The sequence below is a fragment of the Scyliorhinus canicula genome, chromosome 11 (assembly GCF_902713615.1).
Source record: "Scyliorhinus canicula chromosome 11, sScyCan1.1, whole genome shotgun sequence".
In the NCBI taxonomy this organism is placed as follows: Eukaryota; Metazoa; Chordata; class Chondrichthyes; order Carcharhiniformes; family Scyliorhinidae; genus Scyliorhinus; species Scyliorhinus canicula.
The window spans coordinates 85,735,843-85,758,408 of NC_052156.1; the positions used below are offsets into that span (position 1 = coordinate 85,735,843).

At 44.8% G+C, this 22,566-nt stretch overlaps 1 protein-coding gene across 1 annotated transcript in view; it reads left to right on the forward strand.

Moving 5' to 3' along the window:
- Window positions 1-22,566, forward strand: part of dnah1 (dynein, axonemal, heavy chain 1) — a 995,196-nt gene that overhangs the window by 538,950 nt on the left and 433,680 nt on the right. Inside the window, 4 exon segments of the mRNA XM_038812191.1 lie at window positions 13,907-14,067; window positions 15,573-15,730; window positions 18,812-19,026; window positions 20,328-20,433. Of these exon segments, the coding sequence (XP_038668119.1) occupies window positions 13,907-14,067; window positions 15,573-15,730; window positions 18,812-19,026; window positions 20,328-20,433 (640 nt within the window).

The window sequence follows — 22,566 nt, forward strand, 5'->3', positions numbered from 1 at the left end:
GACCTCCCACTGGTATCTCATGTGCAACTCGCAACACCTCCTTTCTATACCCTACTGGCAATACTACTTGATGAACTTCTGCCCACTTTTCATCCGCCTGTATATGTAAACAGTACATATACTGTTTCTTATCAAGACATCACTTTTACGGTACCAACACTCTGGTATACATTCAGATTCCTCTTCCGTATATGCTTTCTGATACATCCGTTTTATTTCTATATCTTTCTGTTGTAATTCCACCAATTTTCCTGAACTAAAAATATCTGCCTCATCCTCCACCTGTTCTTGTCCTTTTTCAACCATCTGATCAAAAATCGTTTCTGATAATTGCACTTCAACTTCATCTTCACTCTTTGCTTTCTCCTCTTGTCTTTACCTGTGACTTTGCGACCTTGTAGAACGTAGAACGATACAGCGCAGTACAGGCCCTTCGGCCCTCGATGTTGCACTGACATGGAAAAAATCTAAAGGCCATCTAACCTACACTATGCCCTTATCATCCATATGCTTATCCAATAAATTTTTTAATGCCCTCAATGTTGGCGTGTTCACTACTGTTGCAGGTAGGGCATTCCACGGCCTCACCACTCTTTGCGTAAAAAACCCACCTCTGACCTCTGTCCTATATCTATTACCCCTCAATTTAAGGCTATGTCCCCTCATGCTAGCCACCTCCATCCGCAGGAGAAGGCTCTCGCTGTCCACCCTATCTAACCCTCTGATCATTTTGTATGCCTCTATTAGGTCACCTCTTAACCTTCTCTCTAACGAAAACAACCTCAAGTCCATCAGCCTTTCCTCATAAGATTTTCCCTCCATACCAGGCAACATCCTGGTAAATCTCCTCTGCACCCGTTCCAAAGCTTCCACGTCCTTCCTATAATGAGGCGACCAGAACTGTACGCAATACTCCAAATGCGGCCGTACTAGAGTTTTGTACAACTGCAACATGACCTCATGGCTCCGGAACTCAATCCCTCTTCCAATAAAGGCCAACACACCATAGGCCTTCTTCACAACCCTATCAACCTGGGTGGCAACTTTCAGGGATCTATGTACATGGACACCGAGATCCCTCTGCTCATCCACACTACCAAGAATTTTACCATTAGCCAAATATTCCGCATTTCTGTTATTCTTTCCAAAGTGAATCACCTCACACTTCACCACATTAAACTCCATTTGCCACCTCTCAGCCCAGCTCTGCAGCTTATCTATGTCCCTCTGTAACCTGCAACATCCTTCCGCACTGTCTACAACTCCACCGACTTTAGTGTCGTCTGCAAATTTACTCACCCATCCTTCTGCGCCCTCCTCTAGGTCATTTATAAAAATGACAAACAGCAACGGCCCCAGAACAGATCCTTGTGGTACGCCACTCGTAACTGAACTCCATTCTGAACATTTCCCATCAACTACCACTCTCTGTCTTCTTTCAACTAGCCAATTTCTGATCCACATCTCTAAATCACCCTCAACCCCCAGCCTCCGTATTTTCTGCAATAGCCGACCGTGGGGAACCTTATCAAATGCTTTACTGAAATCCATATACACCACATCAACTGCTCTACCCTCGTCTACCTGTTCAGTCACCTTCTCAAAGAACTCGATAAGGTTTGTGAGGCATGACCTACCCTTCACAAAACCATGCTGACTGTCCCTAATCATATTATTCCTATCTAGATGATTATAAATCGTATCTTTTATAATCCTCTCCAAGACTTTACCCACCACAGACGTTAGGCTCACCGGCCTATAGTTACCGGGGTTATCTCTACTCCCCTTCTTGAACAAAGGGACCACATTTGCTATCCTCCAGTCCTCTAGCACTATTCCTGTAGCCAATGATGACCTAAAAATCAAAGCCAAAGGCTCAGCAATCTCTTCCCTGGCTTCCCAGAGAATCCTAGGATAAATCCCATCTGGCCCCGGGGACTTATCTATTTTCACCTTGTCCAGAATTGCTAACACTTCTTCCCTACGCACCTCAATGCCATCTATTCTAATAGCCTGGGTCTCAGCATTCTCCTCCACAATATTATCTTTTTCTTGAGTGAATACTGACGAAAAGTATTCATTTAGTATCTCGCTTATCTCCTCAGCCTCCACACACAACTTCCCACCACTGTCCTTGACTGGCCCTACTCTTACCTTAGTCATTCTTTTATTCATGACATACCTATAGAAAGCTTTTGGGTTTTCCTTGATCCTACCTGCCAAAGACTTCTCATGTCCCCTCCTTGCTCGTCTCAGCTCTCTCTTTAGATCCTTCCTCGCTTCCTTGTAACTATCAAGCGCCCCAACTGAAACTTCACGCCTCATCTTCACATAGGCCTCCTTCTTCCTCTTAACAAGAGATTCCACTTCTTTGGTAAACCACGGTTCCCTCGCTCGACCCCTTCCTCCCTGCCTGACTGGTACGTACTTATCAAGAACATGCAATAGCTGTTCCTTGAACAAGCTCCACATATCCAGTGTGCCCAACCCTTGCAGCCTACTTCTCCAACCAACACATCCTAAGTCATGTCTAATGGCATCATAATTGCCCTTCCCCCAGCTATAACTCTTGCCCTGCGGGGTATACTTATCCCTTTCCATCACTAACGTAAAGGTCACCGAATTGTGGTCACTGTTTCCAAAGTGCTCACCTACCTCCAGATCTAACACCTGGCCTGGTTCATTACCCAAAACCAAATCCAATGTGGCCTCGCCTCTTGTTGGCCTGTCAACATATTGTGTCAGGAAACCCTCCTGCACACATTGTACAAAGAATGACCCATCTAATGTACTCGAACTATATCTTTTCCAGTCAATATTTGGAAAGTTAAAGTCTCCCATAACAACTACCCTGTTACTTTCGCTCTTTTCCAGAATCATCTTCGCCATCCTTTCCTCTACATCCCTAGAACTATTAGGTGGCCTATAGAAAACTCCCAACAGGGTGACCTCTCCTTTCCCGTTTCTAACCTCAGCCCATACTACCTCAGAAGAAGAGTCCCCATCTAGCATCCTTTCCGCCACCGTAATACTGTCCTTGACTAGCAGCGCCACACCTCCCCCTCTTTTGCCCCCTTCTCTGAGCTTACTAAAACACCTAAACCCCGGAATCTGCAACAACCATTCCTGTCCCTGCTCTATCCATGTCTCTGAAATGGCCACAACATCGAAGTCCCAGGTACCAACCCATGCTGCCCTTGTTACGACACAATCTGGAAAAATTCCAGGATATTCGTCCTTCAACACTTCAGTTGTCTGATTTTCCACTGGCTTATCAGCCACAGTAGGCATCACTCCCACCTGCAATCCAGCTATATCGTTACCCAAGATAAACTGTATTCCTGGACAAGAGAGTTTCTCTATTACTCCTACGACCACTTCACCACTCTTCACTGGACTTTCCAACCTTACCTTATATAATGGAACACTACTCCTCTCACCCTGAATTCCACACATCACCACCTTTTCTGGCAACATTCTTCCCAAACTACATAACTCCTCATCTCTTACCATTAAAGGTTGACTAGCTCCCATATCTCTTAAAATTGTGACTTCTTTACCTGCTCCTCCTGATACACAATGAGTAAACTTTACCCACACAAGTAAATTCTTTAAAGACATCTGGCACCTTCTCATTAATCACCTCTTGATCAGGCTGTACAATCTTTTGCACCTCCTTCGCTTCCTTTGGGCTTTGCTTTACCACTTTCACAAACCCCACTGCCTTATCCTGTGTTACCGCATCAGCCTTCCCAGTGCTTTTCTTCAACCACCAACACTGTGACTTTACATGGTCTAGTTTATTACAGTGCAAACATTTGAAACTTTTCATTTCTTTTCCACCCTCCTGGATTTCTTTTTTAATCTGAGGTACACTCTCCTTATTATCTCCCATCAGATAACCTTTACCTTTACCATTTGAATATTTCTCATGTCCCCAGTTTCTATCCCTCACAGGCTGAAACTGATGTTGGAAACCAAGCTTTGATTTATGAACTAATTCATAATCATCTGCCATTTCTACTGCTAATCTTGCAGTTTTAACCCTCTGCTCTTCCACATGAGTTCTCACGACATCAGGAATTGAATTTTCATACTCCTCCAAAAGCATAATTTCTCTGAGAGCTTCATACATTTGTCTATTTTCAAAGCCCTTATCCACCTATCAAAATTACTCTGTTTGATCCTTTCAAACTCCATGTATGTTTGACCAAGTTATTTCCTTAAATTTCTAAATCATTGTCTGTAGGCTTCAGGCACTAGTTCATATGCACCTAAGATGGATTTTTTCACCTCCTCATATGTCCCAGATACCTCCTCCGGTCATGATGCAAACACTTCACTAGCTCTAACTACCAGCTTTGTTTGAATCAGTAATACCCACAAGTCCTGTGGCTATTTCATTTGTTTAGCTACCTTCTCAAATGAAATGAAAAAGGCTTCTACCTCCTTCTCATCAAACTTTGGCAATGCTTGGACATATTTAAAAAGATTCCCAGCAAGCCTTCGACTTTGACGCTCTTTCTTACTATCCTCATCACTATCATCCAAGTGTACGTTTCCCTTTACGTCTGCCAATTTTAACTGACTTTCATGTTTCATGGCCATTTTCGGAAGTTCAAACTCTCTTTCTTTATCTTTTTTCCTGATCTGTATCTCGCTTTCTCTTTCTTTTTGTTCTGCTAGGACTATTCCCTCTTTTCTCCTTTCTTCTCTCTCCTTTTCGTTTTCCTCTCTCTCTCTTTCTCTTTCTCTTTCTGCTCTATCTCTTTCTCTTCCTTTTTCCGCTCTCTCTCTCTCTCTTTTTCCTCTCTTTTGTATTCAAGCTGCTTTAATTCTTTCTCATCTTCCATTTGTTTAATTTGCAATTGAATTTTTGCCGTTTCCAATGAATCAAACTGTATCTCAGGCAAATTTAAATGCTTCGCCACTTTTCACATTTTGTCAGGTAACTGCAATGTTTTTGCCAAATCTAAAAGTCTGCTTTAAGTCTCTGTCCGTAACGTACTGCGTGTGACCGTCTCCACCCCCAAAAACTTCAGAGCCTCTGAAAGAGCCATTGTCCACAACACACTCCCTACTTAAACTAGAATATCACACCTGGAAAGCCACCACGATATGCTCACCCCTCACTGTCTTTAAGTTCACAAAGCCAATCCAATAGATAGACTTTTATCCCCCTTGAGCTCCCAATTTGTTATGGGCAAGGGTTTAGAGAACCCCAAAGTGTATCATGGAGTTCACCTGACCCACAACTTTTAATAGATTGTGGTATGGGGAGCACACGGCCCATTCTACAGGTATGGTGCAAACAGAGCTTTACAGTACTTTTAAATTAAAACAATGTTTATTCTATGAACTCAAGTTAACCTTTTTAAAACATACAGTGAATATCTTAGCAACCATCAATTCAAGTACAACCCCCAAAGAATACAATACTAAGTAATGATTTAAGCTTTCCTTTTAACATAAGACTTAAAAAAACCTTCAAAACAGAAAGACATCAGGCTCAACTTCACTACTGAGAACATTTATAATTCTGAATTCACCAAATGATCAAGAGATTGTCTTTTGATGGCAGAGAGAACAGCAGTATATCTGTTTGGTCTGGCTTCAGCTCCAACAAGAAAACGAAACTAAAACACACCCTGCAGCCTGCTCAAAAACAAAAGTAAAAAGCTGACAGACATCCCAGCTCCACCCACTCTCTGACATCACTGCAGTAACAAACACCCATTTCTTAAAGGTACTCTCACAAGACACATTCCACAGAGATCAGTCCTCGCTCTGGCCCTCTTCAACATATATAGCACTGAACTCCTCCCATGAAGACATGGGGTGGGATTCTCCAGAGCCCAACGCCGAAATCGTGATCAGCGATTGGGCGGAGAATGGTTTTTCACACCAAAATTGGGGCCGGCGCTGGTTTGACTGGTTTGATACTGGTCTGCCATGCTCCGCCCCCTCCATATTGCCGTCATCGCGACACGCGCCGTTTCAATGGCGTTGGCGCATCATCACCTGTAATGCTCCGCCCTTGTTGGGCCGAGTTCCCAACGGCACGGGACACGTGTGGTCCCAGTGGTCGGGAACGCGTCGTGCCGGCTGCGGACTGTGTCCAGCGCCACCACACTCAGCCGGTATCTATGCCGTTGGCCAGGGGGCTAACGCTAGGGCTGGTGGTACTGGTGGTGGGTGGCCAGAGGGTGGGCTGTTGGGTCGCAGATGGCAGCTTTGGTTGACGCACAGCCGGCGCCATGGTGTATGGCGTGACTGCTGCAGGTCATCAGCTGTGCACATGCGCGGCCCGGGACCCGGCCATTTGCAGCCATTTCGGCGCGAGAGACGTGAGTTTCAGTCGGCGCTGGTGCTAGCCACTCACTGGTGCTGGAATCGTTGAGGGTCTAATGCCAATTTTTTCGGTGTAAAAGACCGCACATGCTCCAATGGCGCCGGCACTTAGCCGCTGAAACGGAGAATCCAGCCCATAGCTTTTCGCATATGTTGATGACTTGGTCCTAGCTTTCCAGATTACAGAGTTCCAGGACATTAAGGAAAACACTCACAGAAATCCAAATTCTCTGGAAACCTTCTTCAGGTAATTAAGATTTCAACCAAACACTGCCAAGACAGGAGTTTAAGCCTTGCACTTGGCAACTCTCAGGTCTAATTCTGTACCCAACCACTTATGCACAACTTAATGCGAAAATACCTTTGCATCACTCTTGACTGAACGTTGACCTACCAGCAACACCTCCAGAACACTGGAGCCAAGGAAAAGACAAGAGTGAATCTCCTATGGAGTACTACCTTGGCCAGCTGAGCCATCACACTACGCACTGCTTCATTGTCCTGGTCCATCCAACAGCAGAATCAAACTGGCTCAGGAGATGCTTCGCAAACAGGATAGATATCCACCTCTGGGGAAATTGTGAGGATGATTTTGGGAGATTGGGACCAACTCAGCTCGAGTGGCTTCCTATCCTCGACCAGGTTGAGGTGGACAGGATTGGCAGCTAAAAGTTCCAGGATTTAGATGTTTCAGACGGGATAGAGGGGGGTGTAAAAGGGGTGGAGGAGTTACGCTACTGGTTAGGGAAAATATCAGAGCTGTCCTGCGGGAGGACACCTCAAAGGGCACCGATGCTATATGGGTAGAGATCAGGAATAAGAAGGGTGCAGTCACAATGTTGGGGGTTTACTACAGGCCTCCCAACAGCCAGCGGGAGATAGAGGAGCAGATAGGTAGACAGATTTTGGAAAGGAGTAAAAGCAACAGGGTTGTTGTAATGGGAGACTTTAATTTCCCCAATATTGACTGGGACTCACTTAGTGCTAGGGGCTTGGACGGGGCAGAGTTTGTAAGGAGCATCCAGGAGGGCTTCTTAAAACAATATGTAGATAGTCCAACTAGGGAAGGGGCTGTATTGGACCTGGTATTGGGGAATGAGCCCGGCTAGGTGGTAGAAGTTTCAATAGGGGAGCATTTCTGGAACAGTGACCACAATTCAGTAAGTTTTAAAGTACTGATGGACAAGGATAAGAGGGGTCCTAGGGTGAATGTGCTAAATTGGGGGAAGGCTAACTATAACAATATTAGGCGGGAACTGAAGAACATAGATTGGGGGCGGATGTTTTAGGGTCAATCAACATCTGACATGTGGGAGGCTTTCAAATATCAGTTGAAAGCAGTTCAGGACTGGCATGTTCCTGTGAGGAAGATTGGATAAATACAGCAAATTTCAGGAACCTTGGATAACGAGAGATATTGAAGGCCTCGTCAAAAAGAAAAAGGAAGCATTATTCAGGGCTAGAAGGCTGGGAATATACGAAGTTTGTGTGGAATATAAGGAAAATAGGAAGGAACTTAAGCAAGGAGTCAGGAGGGCTAAAAGGGGTCACAAAATGTCATTGGCAAAAGTTAAGGAAAATCCCAAGGCTTTTTACAGGTACATAAAAAGCAAGAGGGTGGCCAGGGAAAGGGTTGGCCCACTGAAGGACAGGGGAGGGAATCTATGTGTGGAGCCAGATGAAATAGGCGAGGTACTAAATGAATACTTTGCATCAGTATTTACCAAAGAGAAGGAATTGGTGGATGTTGAGTCTGGAGAAGGGTGTGTAGATAGCCTAGGTCACATTGAGATCCAAAAAGATGAGGTATTGGGCGTCTTGAAAAATATTAAGCTAGACAAGTCCCCAGGGCCTGATGGGATCTACCCCAGAATACTGAAGGAGGCAAGAGAGGAAATTGCTGAGGCCTTGACAGAAATCTTTGGATCCTCCCGGAGGACTGGAGAATAGCCAATGTTGTTCGTTTGTTTAAGAAGGATAGCAAGTATAATCCAGGGAATACAGACCGGTGAGCCATACATCAGTGGTCGGGAAATTAATGGAGAGAATTCTTCGAGACAGGATCTACTCCAATTTGGAAGCAAGTGGACGTATTAGCGAGAGGCAGCACGGCTTTATTAAGGGCAGGTCGTGTCTCACTAACTTGATAGAGTTTTTCGAGGAGGTCACAAAAATGATTGATGCAGGCAGGGCAGTGGATTTTATCTATATGGACTTCAGTAAGGCCTTTGACAAGGTCCCTCATGGCAGGTACAAAAGGTGAAGTCACATGGGATCAGAGGTGAGCTGGCAAGATGGATACAGAACTGGCTAGGTCATAGAAGGCAGAGAGTAGCAATGCAAGGGTGCTTTTATGATTGGAGGGCTGTGACTAGTGGTGTTCCGCAGGGATCAGTGCTGGGACCTTTGCTGTCCATAGTATATATAAATGATTTGGAGGAAAATGGAACTGGTCTGATTAGTAAGTTTGCGGACGACACTAAGGTTGATGGAATTGTGGATAGCGATGAGGAATGTCAGAGGATACAGCAGGATTTAGATTGTCTGGAGACTTGGGCGGAGAATGTGGTGATATGCATCACTGTAAATACACAAGGGTAAATAATGTAAATACACATAGACTAGATAGACACTAGAGGGAGCACCAGAGAAATGACACACAGACATTCAACCAATAGGCCAGTAAGATAGGACACAACCAATGGGCATTCACACACACAGGTGACACTACCACAGGGGGGCATTACACCAACCCATATAAAAGGACACAGCACATATGATCTTCCTCTTTCCAGTGGAGATACTTAGTGAGTACAGACAGGGTTAATGTGAAACACATCACACCCACCACGTGGATTGTAGCAGACTGGTTCGTCAGTCTGTGTAGCTATAGCAGGATTAACAGGAGAGTCGAATCCAAGTAGGAGAATTATTAACAGTTTAATAAATGTGTTAAAGCTATCTCCAAGTCTGAACCTTCCTTTGTCAGAGTGCACATCAAGGAAGCAGCTTATGCTACGTCAAGAGAATAACAAAACATGGCACCAGTGAGTGAACTGTTCAAATCCATATAGTTACAACTCAGCAAACAGTGACAACCAGCAACAGCAGCCAGGCAAGATGATGTTCGAGATTCCGGTTCCACAGCAGCTCAGGTACCAAGGCAATCTCAGTGAAAACTGGCGTGCGTTCAGGCAGAGATTCGAGCTCTAACTGGTAGCGTCTGACCTAGATGGCGTGGCGGATGCAGAGAAAATAAAGCTTCTGCTTACCATCGCAGGTCCAAGAGCAGCTGAAATCTTCCAGACCTTCAAATACTCAAAGGGGCAAAACAAGAGCGACTTCCAGGCAGTCCTGGACAAATTCCAAGAATTCTGCGAGGAAGATACAAGAACAAAAGGTAAAAGAGGTGCCAAAACCAACCACGAGGTAGGCTTGCAGCAACAAATGGCAGTTTTGATTTGCAGCCATCTTGGAAAAGGTGCTGCACATGCGCAGTTGCGCGAAGAGCGCACAGAATGGGAAGGTCCGTTTGTGCATGCGCGAGAATCCGTGCATGTGCAATTGCGACAAAGGCCCCAAGTAAAGGAACAGCGATCTGCACACGCGCAATCGCTTCCTACGACCTACGTCGCACGCTTCAATCGCTTCCTACGACCTACGTCGCAGGGTTCATGACGTCAGATGCCCCGGACCACGCCCACTTAAAGGGTAAATGTCCCAAAACACGGAAAAAAAGCTTTAAAGCCGTAAAACCCGATTCTTTCACCTGGACCGACAACACAATGCCTGAAATTCAACCAGTAGCTGAAAGTAACCTCCGCAGAACCCTGCAACATGCAGCAGACACCGCCCTAGAAGATGATATGGTCTTGGAAGATAACGAGTCAGACGAAGATTTCATCTTGGGAGGTGGCTACCCTTGTACCAAGTATGAACCGCAACTAGAGGTTTTGTACGTTGAAGACCCCGACGACGAGTTCTTCAGATTGGGGAATCCTCAGCCCAGCATTTATGACATCCCGACTCGTGAGTGCAGGATCATGCTGCGGCCAGATGCCAAGAGACAGAGAGCGGTACAAGCCCACAGAGAGCGGCCTGCTGCCACACAGAGAGTGGTCCACGCACCGCGAAGAATCCCCGACTCCACACAGAGTGTGGTCCACGCACCACGAAGGGTCCCAGCCTCCACACAGAAAGTGATGACAGTCTCCACAGCGAGACCAAAGCATGATTCCACACAGTGCACGCTGCAAGACTCCACAGAGGGAGTGACACAAGCCTCCACAGACTCCACGATGGAAGGAACGCAAGACTCCAGAGTGCAGTCCTTGCATGAACAAGACCATGAGGGTCTAGCAACCTCCTCTGAGCAACCAGCAGCAGATGATGCAGGTCTGCCATGCTCAAGTGCACAGCAAGAAGACTGACAGTCTACCACGCTCCAGTGCACAGCAAGAAGACTATGACAGTCTACCATGCTCCAGTGAACTACAAAGCGACTACGACAGTCCACCCAGATTGTTTGAGCCACCAGAAGAAGCCTCTGACAGTCTATCCAGCTCAAGTAAATGACAAGAAGACACTGAGGCTCTACCCACTGTATGTGAGACAAGTGACGACGGCATCCCACTTCCCATACAAGATGTGCAATGTGACAGACCTCAGCTAGTGTGTACAGAAGCACTCGACAATCATAGTGAGACTACTGGTGACTCCGGTGACAGCACGTTGCTTCAAACCTCATTCGCTCGAGCCTCTCCACAAGCAAATGCATTCTTGAATGTTTTGACTCCGGACGTGGAGTATCGACAAGCCAAAGCTGATTCATGTAAGCCGGACATGACTCCAGACGGGGAGCGCCGCGAACTCAGTGTCGGCACGCTCAAGGAAACAGAAGATGCCACAAAGGACGCTGACACGAGTAACTGTCTGAAGGACTCGTATAATCCACTCGGTGTGGTCATTGAGCGCAACAAACTCACCGACAAAATCTACACAAACAACAACAAAGACAACGACACAAAGCGTACCAGAGGCAACAATGTCGACAACAAGCACGACAAAGACAACAACAATGGAACTACAGCTGGTACGACATGGTACAACTCTGCAAATGAGAGACACTGTTACTGCTCAGCTCAGTACAATGACAGACCATGACAGGACGATGCATCTTACCAATTTACGTTTGCTACACTACCAACAGGCAACCCAGCTTTCAGGACAGCTGCCATCAAGAGTTGCTACCATAAGCATTGGAAAAAAAGACTCCAAATCAGTCAATTAAGTGATTTGACCACTTCTTGGTTCCTTACGCACAGGGACACTGACGGCGTTTACAAAGCAATGTCACCATCAACATCACCACCTCACCAACCAAACAAGAAAGATACTCGACCATAATAATTAATGAATTTTGGACTCATGCATATGATTTGGACTTATTGTTTAATGATCACTGTTATCATGACTTGTACATAGCATCGTTTATCTACCTGTTTTTGTTCAATTTTCTTTAACACCGTACAGAAAATATGTAACACAAAAAAAGGGGGATGTGGTGATATGCATCACTGTAAATACACAAGGGGTTAACGTAAATACACATAGACTAGATAGACACTAGAGGGAGAACCAGAGACATGACACACAGACATTCAACCAATAGGCCAGTGAGATAGGACACAACCAATGGACATTCACACACAGAGGTGACACTACCACAGGGGGGCATTACACTAACCCATATAAAAGGACACAGCACACATGATCTTCCTTTTTCCAGTGGAGATACTTAGTGAGTACAGACAGGGTTAATGTGAAACACATCACACCCACCACGTGGATTGCAGAAGACTGGTTCGCCAGTCTGAGTAGCTACAGCAGGATTAACAGGAGAGTTGAATCCAAGTAGGAGAATCGTTAACAGTTTAATAAATGTGTTAAAGCTATCTCCAAGTCTGAACCTTCCTTTGTCAGAGTGCACATCAAGGCAGCAGCTTAGGCTACATCAAGAGAATAACAAAACAGAGAGATGGCAAATGGATTTTAATCCGGACAAATGTGAGGTAATGCATTTTGGAAGGTCTAACACAGGTAGGGAATATACAGTGAATGGTAGAACCCTCAAGAGTATTGACAGTCAGAGATATCTAGGTGTACAGGTCCACAGGTCACTTAAAGGGGCAACACAGGTGGAGAAGGTAGTCAAGAGGTCTAACGGCATGCTTGCCTTCATTGGCCGGGGCATTGAGAATAAAAATTGGCAAGTCATGTTGCAGCTGTATAGAACCTTAGTTAGGCCACACTTAGAGTATAGTGTTCAATTCTGATCGCCACACTACCAGAAGGATGTGGAGGCTTTAGAGAGGTTGCAGAAGAGATTTACCAGAATGTTGCCTGGTATGGAGGGCATTAGCTATGTGGAGCGGTTGAATAAACTCGGTTTGTTCTCACTGAAACGACAGAGGTTAAGGGGCGACCTGATAGAGGTCTACAAAATTATGAGGGGCACAGACAGGGTGGATAGTCAGAGACTTTTTCCCAGGGTAGAGAGGTCAATTACTAGGGGGCATAGGTTTAAGGTGCGAGGGGCAAGGTTTAGAGGAGATGTACGAGGCAAGTTTTTTACACAGATGGTTGTGGGGGCCTGGAACTCGCTGCCGGAGGAGGTGGTAGAATCAGGGACGATAGTGACGTTTAAGGAGCATCTTGACAAATACATGAATAGAATGAGAATTGAGGGATACGGTCCCGGGAAGTGTAGATGATTTTAGTTTAGCCGGGCAGCATGGTCGGCGCAGGCTTTGAGGGCCGAAGGCCTTGTTCCTGTGCTGTACTTTTCTTTGTTCTTTATGCATTGACCTTCCTGATGTCCACAAGAAAAATCATGCTCCTCAAAGAGCACCACCAGCTGACAACCAAGCGTCCCTTGACACAGGACATCAAAAGCCCCACACACCAATCTGAAATCCTGTAGCCCCTGCTGGAAACCTACTCCTACCCTGCAAACTGATGACAGCCCAATGATGCACCTCCTGGTTGACACCACCAGCAGTTGGTCTGATATTGCTCAGCCTCTGCCCCAGTAAAAAGTTCCAGTGATTATTATAGGAGCACAGGGACAGTTTGCCACTCAAGCTAAGTGAATGGTGGAATGGGTTAATAGCTGATATGAAACTTAACAACATCGACCTGCTTTTGTTTCATAATCCTCAATACCATTGCCTAACTGAAATCTATCGATCTCAGTTTGGACATTATAATGAGCATGGCCTCAAGTTACTTGTGAATCTGCAAAATCAGTTACTCAGTCTAGTTTTTAATCAACGCACTTTCTTCAGACCTTCAGGTGATGCGAGTTTCTGTACTATTTTCAGTAAAAGAGAAAACGCCTAGAAACTATCCTAATGAGCTTATGTTATTAATTCCTCCTCTGTTAAATTATTAAACATTCCTATGCTAAAATCATACAGGGTAATGTGTGGCATATTATCATTATTTTAAATCGATAGACTTGAATACAGTGCTGTTTTTCCCTCTCCCCCATAAGGTATTGTGCATTGGACCTACTGGAACGGGAAAGACCCTCACCATCTCTGACAAGCTTCTTAAAAAGATGCACCCCGATTATATCTCTCATTTTCTGATATTTTCGGCCCGTACATCTGCAAATCAAACACAGGACTTCATTGACAGTAAACTCGATAAGAGGTGAGTTTGTAGATAAACAGCTCTCAGTGCTGTAAAACTGGAAGAGTTCTATAGCTTCTGCCAGCCGAATGAGTAATTGAACAAGTGACAGTTTCAAAAATCATAGATCACCAACTGGACAATAGATTTTCCAATATTTTCTGGCGTCACCACTTTAGAATACAGAGGGTGAATACATTGTTCATGGATTAGTGTGCATGTGATCCAAGCATTATTATTCACTGTATTACAAGTCTGTCAGTATTGACTTATCTATTAGTCAGTCTGATGCAATTCCAGCACACCAAACTATTTTCCATTATTACTCATATGACTTTTTTGTTTCATTTTTGATTGTTCCATCACTGGAAGCATATTATTGCTCATGAGAGGATGCAGAGGTGCCATTTAAGGGATGGTGACTTGATATTGAGCTCCTGTGTTCTGTAGCTGGTGTTAAATACTTAAGACCAATAGGTTTAAAAATACATTTTTCACCAGCTGCTGCGAGTTTTGGTGAGGTCAGTGAGCATGTTGTTTCAGTGGAAGCAGTTCATTAGCTGGCAGTTTTATCATCATACTACCTTGTCTATGTTCCCAGTAGATGTCCTGACACCAATAGTTTGCCAATACATTGGCCAGATTATCTTGGCCAGTCTATACAAAGGAGACCTTGAAATAGTCAGGATAAAGATACTGACTTAAAAACATTTCTGAATGGATAAGCCAAAGGCACACCTGATATTGGGCGTCAGATTTCATTTACATCAGACCGGCGAGCTGCCAATTTCCTCTGAACAGCTTGTCAGTAAAGAGGATTTCAATTTCGGACTGCTATATCACAGGCAGCAGACTTTCGTTAGATCTTGAAGGGAGGGATAAACAGAATGAGGAGATTGTCCAAAGGGAGGATGTGAGGATAAATGATTGGGAAAGGGAGGAGAGTGACAAAGTGAGCGATGCAGGCATGCAGGCAGCAATTGAGTTTAAGGGCAAGTGGTGAGCAGTGGCCAACAGCTGTCCATGTATTTAGTGTGAAGCAGGGATGAGCACACTGCACCTCCCAGCTCCACATTAAGGTAAGTTCTTTATAACTTACCTCTCTGATGGCAGCCTGCAGTGGCCCTTGCTGGGTAGGTCACACATAGACCGAACACAGCCCAATTTTACAAAGATGGTCTAAAATGAGGATATGGAAATACCATCAGTGCATGATGTGTGCCCATCATATTAAACACTATGGCACTGTGAGGGTGCAGCGCAATTGGATTCCAGGTCCATCCTCTGTCCGATACGGGACAGTTATCAGGAAACATTGTTGGAGTTTTCATACCACCAGATGGTTGCAGCAAGTTAGAACATTGGGCTTGAAAGTGTTGGGGGATGTATTGAAAAACAGGTAAAAGATGAATTAGCAGTTCTGTTTGATCTTTCCAATTGACTTGAGGCTAGATTCAGCCAGGAGTGTTTATTTTTACTCTTCTGTAATATTCATGTTCCTGACTGTTTATAATTTTTGTTATTAGACGCAAAGGTGTGTATGGACCACCACTTGGAAAGTATTTTATATTTTTCATTGATGACCTGAATATGCCGGCTCTCGAGACGTATGGAGCCCAGCCTCCTATTGAAATATTGCGGCAGTGGATGGATCACCATGGCTGGTATGACAGGAAAATGATAGGTATGCCTGTGAAATTTATATTTTTATTCTTTCATGTATTTGTCCTTCGACAGGACAAACCCTGACTGGCCAAGGGTTTTCACTTCCCCACTCTTAAACCTGCAGCTTTAGGCGTGAAAGGTGGCAGGGAGGGGTCATGGAGCAGAAAATGTTCACTGAATACCATCTATGTAACATGCAAGGAATGTTGGTAGTACAGAACTTGAGCATTGCTGAAAAAAGAGACTGCTTTCAAAGCTTTTCACCTTGCACTCATCTGGACAGATGCAAGAATGCCAAATTTCTAAATGAACAACAATTTATACTGCAAGAGGAAAGGATGCTGATTGGTTGGCAAATTGACTCTGATTAGTCGAATTTTTGCCAAGTAGAATGGACCAGGATTTGGGGAGATGGAAGTGATACCAACTATTCAGAGAGTGTTTAGGATATGGAACTCGCTGCTACATGGCCTGTTGGAAGCAAGTAGCTTGGATGTATTTAAGAGTTGCTGAGTATGCGAGGGAGAAAGGAACAGAAGAATATGTTGACAGGGTGAGATGAAGTAATTGGGGAGGAAATTAATTTGGAGCATAAATGCCAGCCTGACCAGTTGAAAAAATTGTCTGCTTTCCTTATGGGTGTTATTGAGCAGCGTAGCCATAGCAGCTGCCCTACTCAGTCTGCGGTTGAGTTCCATGGGGGACCTAATGGTATCAAAGGGCCCTATTTCCAAGTGTTACCAACTGCAGCCACCGAAAAAAAAAATAAGGGCCGGTTAAGGTAGGTGCAGGTGGGAATGGGACCGGAAGGAAGCCCAAAACCTTTGATGGCAATTATAATTGCATACCTGCCCATTTTCGCAAGGGGGGTTGGGTTAAAGTCACCCTCTTAGATTCAACAAAAGTATTTACAAAGTGGTTTGGCAACCACTGTTGAAGATAGACTAGTGTTACAACACCCCATGCTAGTGCGCAGTCAATTCCAGCCCCACTCGTCCCTGAGTCACAACACAATTAACAAATAATCCTTAGAAAAATACTCAAAGTCTTTGGCCCTCAGCTGTCCAATAATTACAGTCACCAGGTTGTAAATGTAAACACAATTACTGTTTCGTTATGACAAAAACTTTCATGAAATTTGCAAAAAATACAACTGGTTAATTTTCTTTTTAAAAATATTTTTTGAGGCATTTATATATTCACACAACAAACATAATCACAAATCAAAACAAACCAACTGGGCTGCAACTAACAAACTCAACAAAATACCTAACACCCCACCATCCCGCCCGAGTCCCTCCATTCTAAATACCCCATTCACCCCCACTGGATCCAAGACCATGTTCCCCTGTTCCCCCCATCTTTCACTTTTCTGATCTCCCTCACTGCCTCCTGCTTCCTCAGTTAATGTGCCAACATCTTACTCGACGTTTCCCCATATTCATAAACCGCCTTCACCCTCCTCAACTGCCCACTGCCTTCCCCGTAGATAAAAATCTAAACTCCATCTGCAGTTTCTGCCGCTCCCTCAACAACCCTGAATCTGGGGCCTCTGAATACCTCCTATCCATCTGCAAGATCATCTCCACTAACCTCGCCATCTCCGCCCGCTCCGTCTTATCCCTGTGTGCCCGTATCAAAATAACTCTCCCCTTACTACTGCCTTCAATGCCTCCCATAGCGTGGCGGCTAAAACCTCACCCGTGTCGTTCAACTCCACATATCGCCGAATGGCAGCCCTCACCCACTCACAAACCTCATCTGCCAACAGCCCCACATCCAACCTCCACTGTGGGCACTGCCCCCCTCCCCCCGATTTACCTACAAGTCCACCCAATGCGGCGCAAGGACGGAAATACAATTGCCGAGTACTCCAAACCGAGCACCCCCGCCAGCAACTTCCTATCCAACACAAAATATTTGATTCGGGAGTACCTTGTGCACGTGGGAAAAAAATGAGAATTCCTTCGCCCTTGGCCTGTCAAACCTCCATGGATCCACACACCCCCATAAATCCCCTCAGTTCCCCTCACTCCATAAACCCCCTCAGTTCCTTCACCGCCATCGATAATCTCCCCGACCTCGGACTCGACCGATCCAACTTTGGATCCAAATTTGTGTTAAAATTCCCTCCATTATCAACCGGTGGAAGTCCAGGTCCGGGATCTTCCCCAACACCCGCCTCATGAACTCTACATTATCCCAGTTCAGGGCATATAAAATAAAGCTCCCGGCCATTGTAGGTCACCCAGAGGTGAGCCAGGTACAGCATTTCACCCCCTTATTAAGCCATGTACGAGTCAGCGTCCGCTCCCTCGCTGCCCCCCGGCAGCCCCATGATCCTCAGGTTCTGCCTGCGGGACCGGTTCTCCAAGTCCTCCACCTTCTCTAAATATTACGCATCACCCCCATCTCGGCCGCCATCGAGGTGAGCTGCTCCTCGTGCTCTCCCACTGTCTCCTCCATCTTCTGGATTGCCTGGCTCTGAGCTTCCAGCCTTGTTTTCAGGCGGTCGATCCCCACCTTAATTGTGTTCAATTCCCGGCGTGGGTCACTGTCTGTGCGGAGTCTGCACGTTTTCCCTGTGTCTGGGTGGGTTTCCTCCGAGTGCTCCAGTTTCCTCCCACAAGTTCCCAAAGTTGTGCTTGTTCTATGAATTGGACATTCTGAATTCTCCCTCAGTGTACCCGAACAGGTGCCGTAGTGGGATGACGAGGAGATTTTCACAGTAACTTCATTGCAGTGTTAACGTAAGCCTACTTGTGACACAAATAAAGATTATTATTATGAATTCTGTTATTTAACTTAAAGATGCATGTCCATTAATCCTGCTTGACTTAAAGATACATGTCCATTAGTCATCCATGGACCAAAAATAATAATGTTAAAATAAAAGAAAGGGGAAATAAGGGAATACACAGGAAGGACCCTCAGAGTAGGCATCGTCTTTTCTGAGAAGAGCAGCTGGGGAGGTTTGGAAAAAGTTAAAATCTGATCAGATAGCAGTTTTGCAAGCTTTAAACTGTTAGGAATCCTTGGATGTTATTTTGAATCAAATTGGTTTGCTTACTTATATTGTGCACATGACCTCTTGTTGCAGGAACGTTTAGGCAGCTATTGGATATCAACTTTGTGTGTGCCATGGGGCCACCGGGTGGAGGAAGAAACCCAATTACTTTACGATACACACGTCATTTCAATTATCTATCCTTTATTGAAATGGATGACATCAGCAAACTGAAGATATTTTCTACCATCTTGGATAGTTGGCTGTGTGAGTTCCTTGGACAGAAATTGTTTCACTTTCACCATTCAGTACATATATATTAATAGCACATTTAACCTAACTTTGGGCTTAAGGAGTTGTGGCAGGGGACTGATCTATGAGAGCGAGGAAAATCGAATCTTTGAGTCTTAAGGCTCTGAAGGAAGCCATTTGATCCATTGCCCTTTCTAAGCGCTGTCTAATTGGTTCCATTATCCTGCTCTTTAGATTATCCTGCTCTTTCTGTATTGTCGTACAAATTTATCCCCTTCAAGTATTTATCTTTTGAAAGCCATTATTGAATCTGCCTCCTTTATCCTTTCAGGCAGTGCAATCCAGATCATAAAAACAAGCTGTGACCTCCGGGCTCCCTAGCATCGGATTTATGGGAATACCCCAAAGATGCGATGGGGAATCCCTCTCGGACATTCCCAGGTGAACAGAAGTGCAAATCTCTTCAGCACAATTGCCCTGCCCAGGGAACCATCCAAATATGAGCTTTAAATCACAAAGTTTGGATGGTTCCACCGGTGTTACACCAATATTTACCCAGAAAATGTTTGAAAACTAATTCCTCTTCTAACTTCTGGGTACTATTGTAAACACCCAGACCGACACCTGACATCCACTGGACTCTTGCCCCCCTCCCCCCCCCCCCCCCCCAACCTTGCAACACCCCAAGCCAACCCCTTGAGGATTCCTGCCCACCGACCTCTGATTGCCCCCATGGACCCAACCTGACCCCCCCAATGGACCTGACCTGACCCGAGGACCTTAACCGAACCTCCACCCTGACCCACGGACCTAACTGCATCCAAGCCAAACCCCACCCTATCCCACGACCCATGGACCTGACCAGAACCCTGCCCCGAGATCGCACGACCCTGTCGAGCTCTTACCCTCACTCACAACTGACCTCCCTTCTTCTCACCCCAACTGTCCCCAGATACCACCTTCCTCTGATCCCTTTACTCCCAAGCCTACAACCCGCGACCTCTGACTACTCCACCTCTCCCCAGCCCCCAAGCCCCGACTACCCAAATCCTATCCAGTAACCTTACAGACTTACCTTGTCCCAGGTCTGTCAATTTCACTGGGCCCTTTAAACTTATCTGCTTTATGGATGCTAATGCAGTGATCAAGAGCATACCATCACTACATAGTAAATGTCTGCTTGCTGCGATAGGGTAGGAAGTCTGGCCCCTCTTAACTCTCATCAAGGTTTAACCGTTGTGTATTTTTGTAAGGATTTTCTTAAAGTTGTCAAACTTTTCAAACCAACCAATGGAGAAGGAGGAAGCAAGAGAAAGAGGGGGAAATGTCACTCTTGAATTAAAGCAACTTTTAACAGGAAGAAAATGCATCCGTATTACAGAGTCAGTGTTGCAGCTATGGAGCATTTGCCAAATTGCAACAAATCAGGCTCACAATAAAAGTGGTCCTGACTTTCATGACAAGTATGGAAATACTATCCTTTTGGGAGGATTACATTCTGTGTTGCATTCTGGAGATTTGTTGCAAGCCAAACTGGGCTCACATGGAACTTGTCTCCTATTGGCAACATCACCCCTCAAAATGTGGGGGGAAGAAAGATGAATGGACTAAACGTTCACAAGACATTGAGTATAGATGGGCTACAGTGCACATTTGCTTCCAGGCTCATGGATTCTGCTGTACTGATTACCTTTGTATATTGGGTGTAATAGTAAGTCAATAAATTCAAGGCATGGCCTCCTTGAATCTGCCAGAGCTGGACTGTGCTGGGAGTCTTTCAATACAAGGAGTCTGTCAATACAGGCTCCAAGCCGCTCCGGCCACTGGAAGTGTCAGCATAATTGTCGGGGGCAGGAAACAAGAATTTATTTTTTGTAATTCCTGCGGGCCACACTTTCCGACGCTAGTTAGGAATTATGGCACAAATTGTTCTGTAATAATGGTCGGAAACTAAAGTGAATTGGATTTGAATTTAGGAACAAGTAACACAATGTTAAAATTTGCAGACGATACCAATATAATATAATAGTCTTTATTTCCACAAGTAGGCTTAAATTAACACTGCAATGAAGTTACTGTGAAAAGCACCTAGTCGCCACATTCCGGCACCTGTTTGGGTACACAGAGGGAAAATTCAGAATGTCCAATTCAGCTAACAGTACGTCTTTGGGGACTTGTGGGAGGAAACCGGTGCACCCGGAGGAAACCCACGCAGACATCGGGAGAACGTCACAGACAGTGACCCAAGCTGGAAATCGAACCTGGGACCCTGGCACTGTGATGCCATAGTGCTAACCACTATGCTACCATGCTGCCCATAATACTAGATATTAGCAGACTTGCAGCGTGAACAGTTAATGTGGACAATGTACTCTAAAATGGGTCAATTTTGGTTGGAAAATCAGAAACATCACCTATCGCATAGAAAATAAAAAACTGAATGGGGTAAAAGATAAAGGGGATCTAGGCATGCAGGTGAATAAATTATCAAAAATAAGTCAGCAAAGCAATTAAAAATGCCACCAAATGATTTATTTCTATCAGTATCTAATTCAAAAGTATCAGAGTGATGTTAATCCTGACTGGGACCCTGGTCAGGAGGCAAATTGAGTAGTAACATAGTTCTGGCCTCCATAGTATAAAAAGGAATTAGAAGGAATAGAGAAAATGCAAAATAAAGATTTGCATGGATTGTATCAGCGATTGGGGAAGATGTAATGGGGATTTTCTTAAGAAGAGAAAACACTTGGAGGAGACCTGATGGAGGTCTTTAAAATTCTGAATAGATTGAATAGGGTATATGTGTAAAACGAGGGGGCATAACTGCAAGATAGTTGCTAATATTTCCAATAGGAAAATTAGGAGCGATTAAACCATGGAACTCATTTTCACAGGTAGTGGTTGAGGCATATAATTTAAATGTTTTCAGAAGGAAATTAAACAAGCACATGCGAGAAAGATATGCCAAAGACTGAAATAAGGCAGATGGAATGGGACGAGAGTCATAGAGTGTAAAATCCAGCACTGACTATGAGTTGGACTGAATGGTATACTCTGTGTAATTCTTGATATAATTGTGTAACAATAAACGACAACAAAAATACATTGGAGTACTGTGTGCTCCAGTGAGGTTTGAAATTGTTCTTTCTCATTTTAGAACTTGGTTTGAAGGCAATCTGATTAAATCTTTCTCTCTTTGGTTAAATGCCTGAGTAAAATTAGTTTGACGCATTCTCTACCCAGTTCCTCATGGATTTGAGTGCATAGCACATAGCACCTCTTCAGACCGGCATTGAAAATAATTAAAGATGCCCACACTGTGGCTGACCTAGGAATGGCCATGGTGACACTGGGTGCAAAGTGAGGAAACATTCCATTCCTGGTATTAACATCCCTTCCTTTGATCATCAAAAATATGTATGGAACTGGAATGTTTTTACGAGCTTTGCCGGATTACAACAGGGTAGATGCCTTAGGCATGATTTGCCCAACACGTTGCGCACAGCATCAATCTGGGCACACTAGTTCAATGGCGGGAAACACCAACATTAAGATTTACACCAGGCTTGGATCAGTTTTCTACCTAACCGGACCAC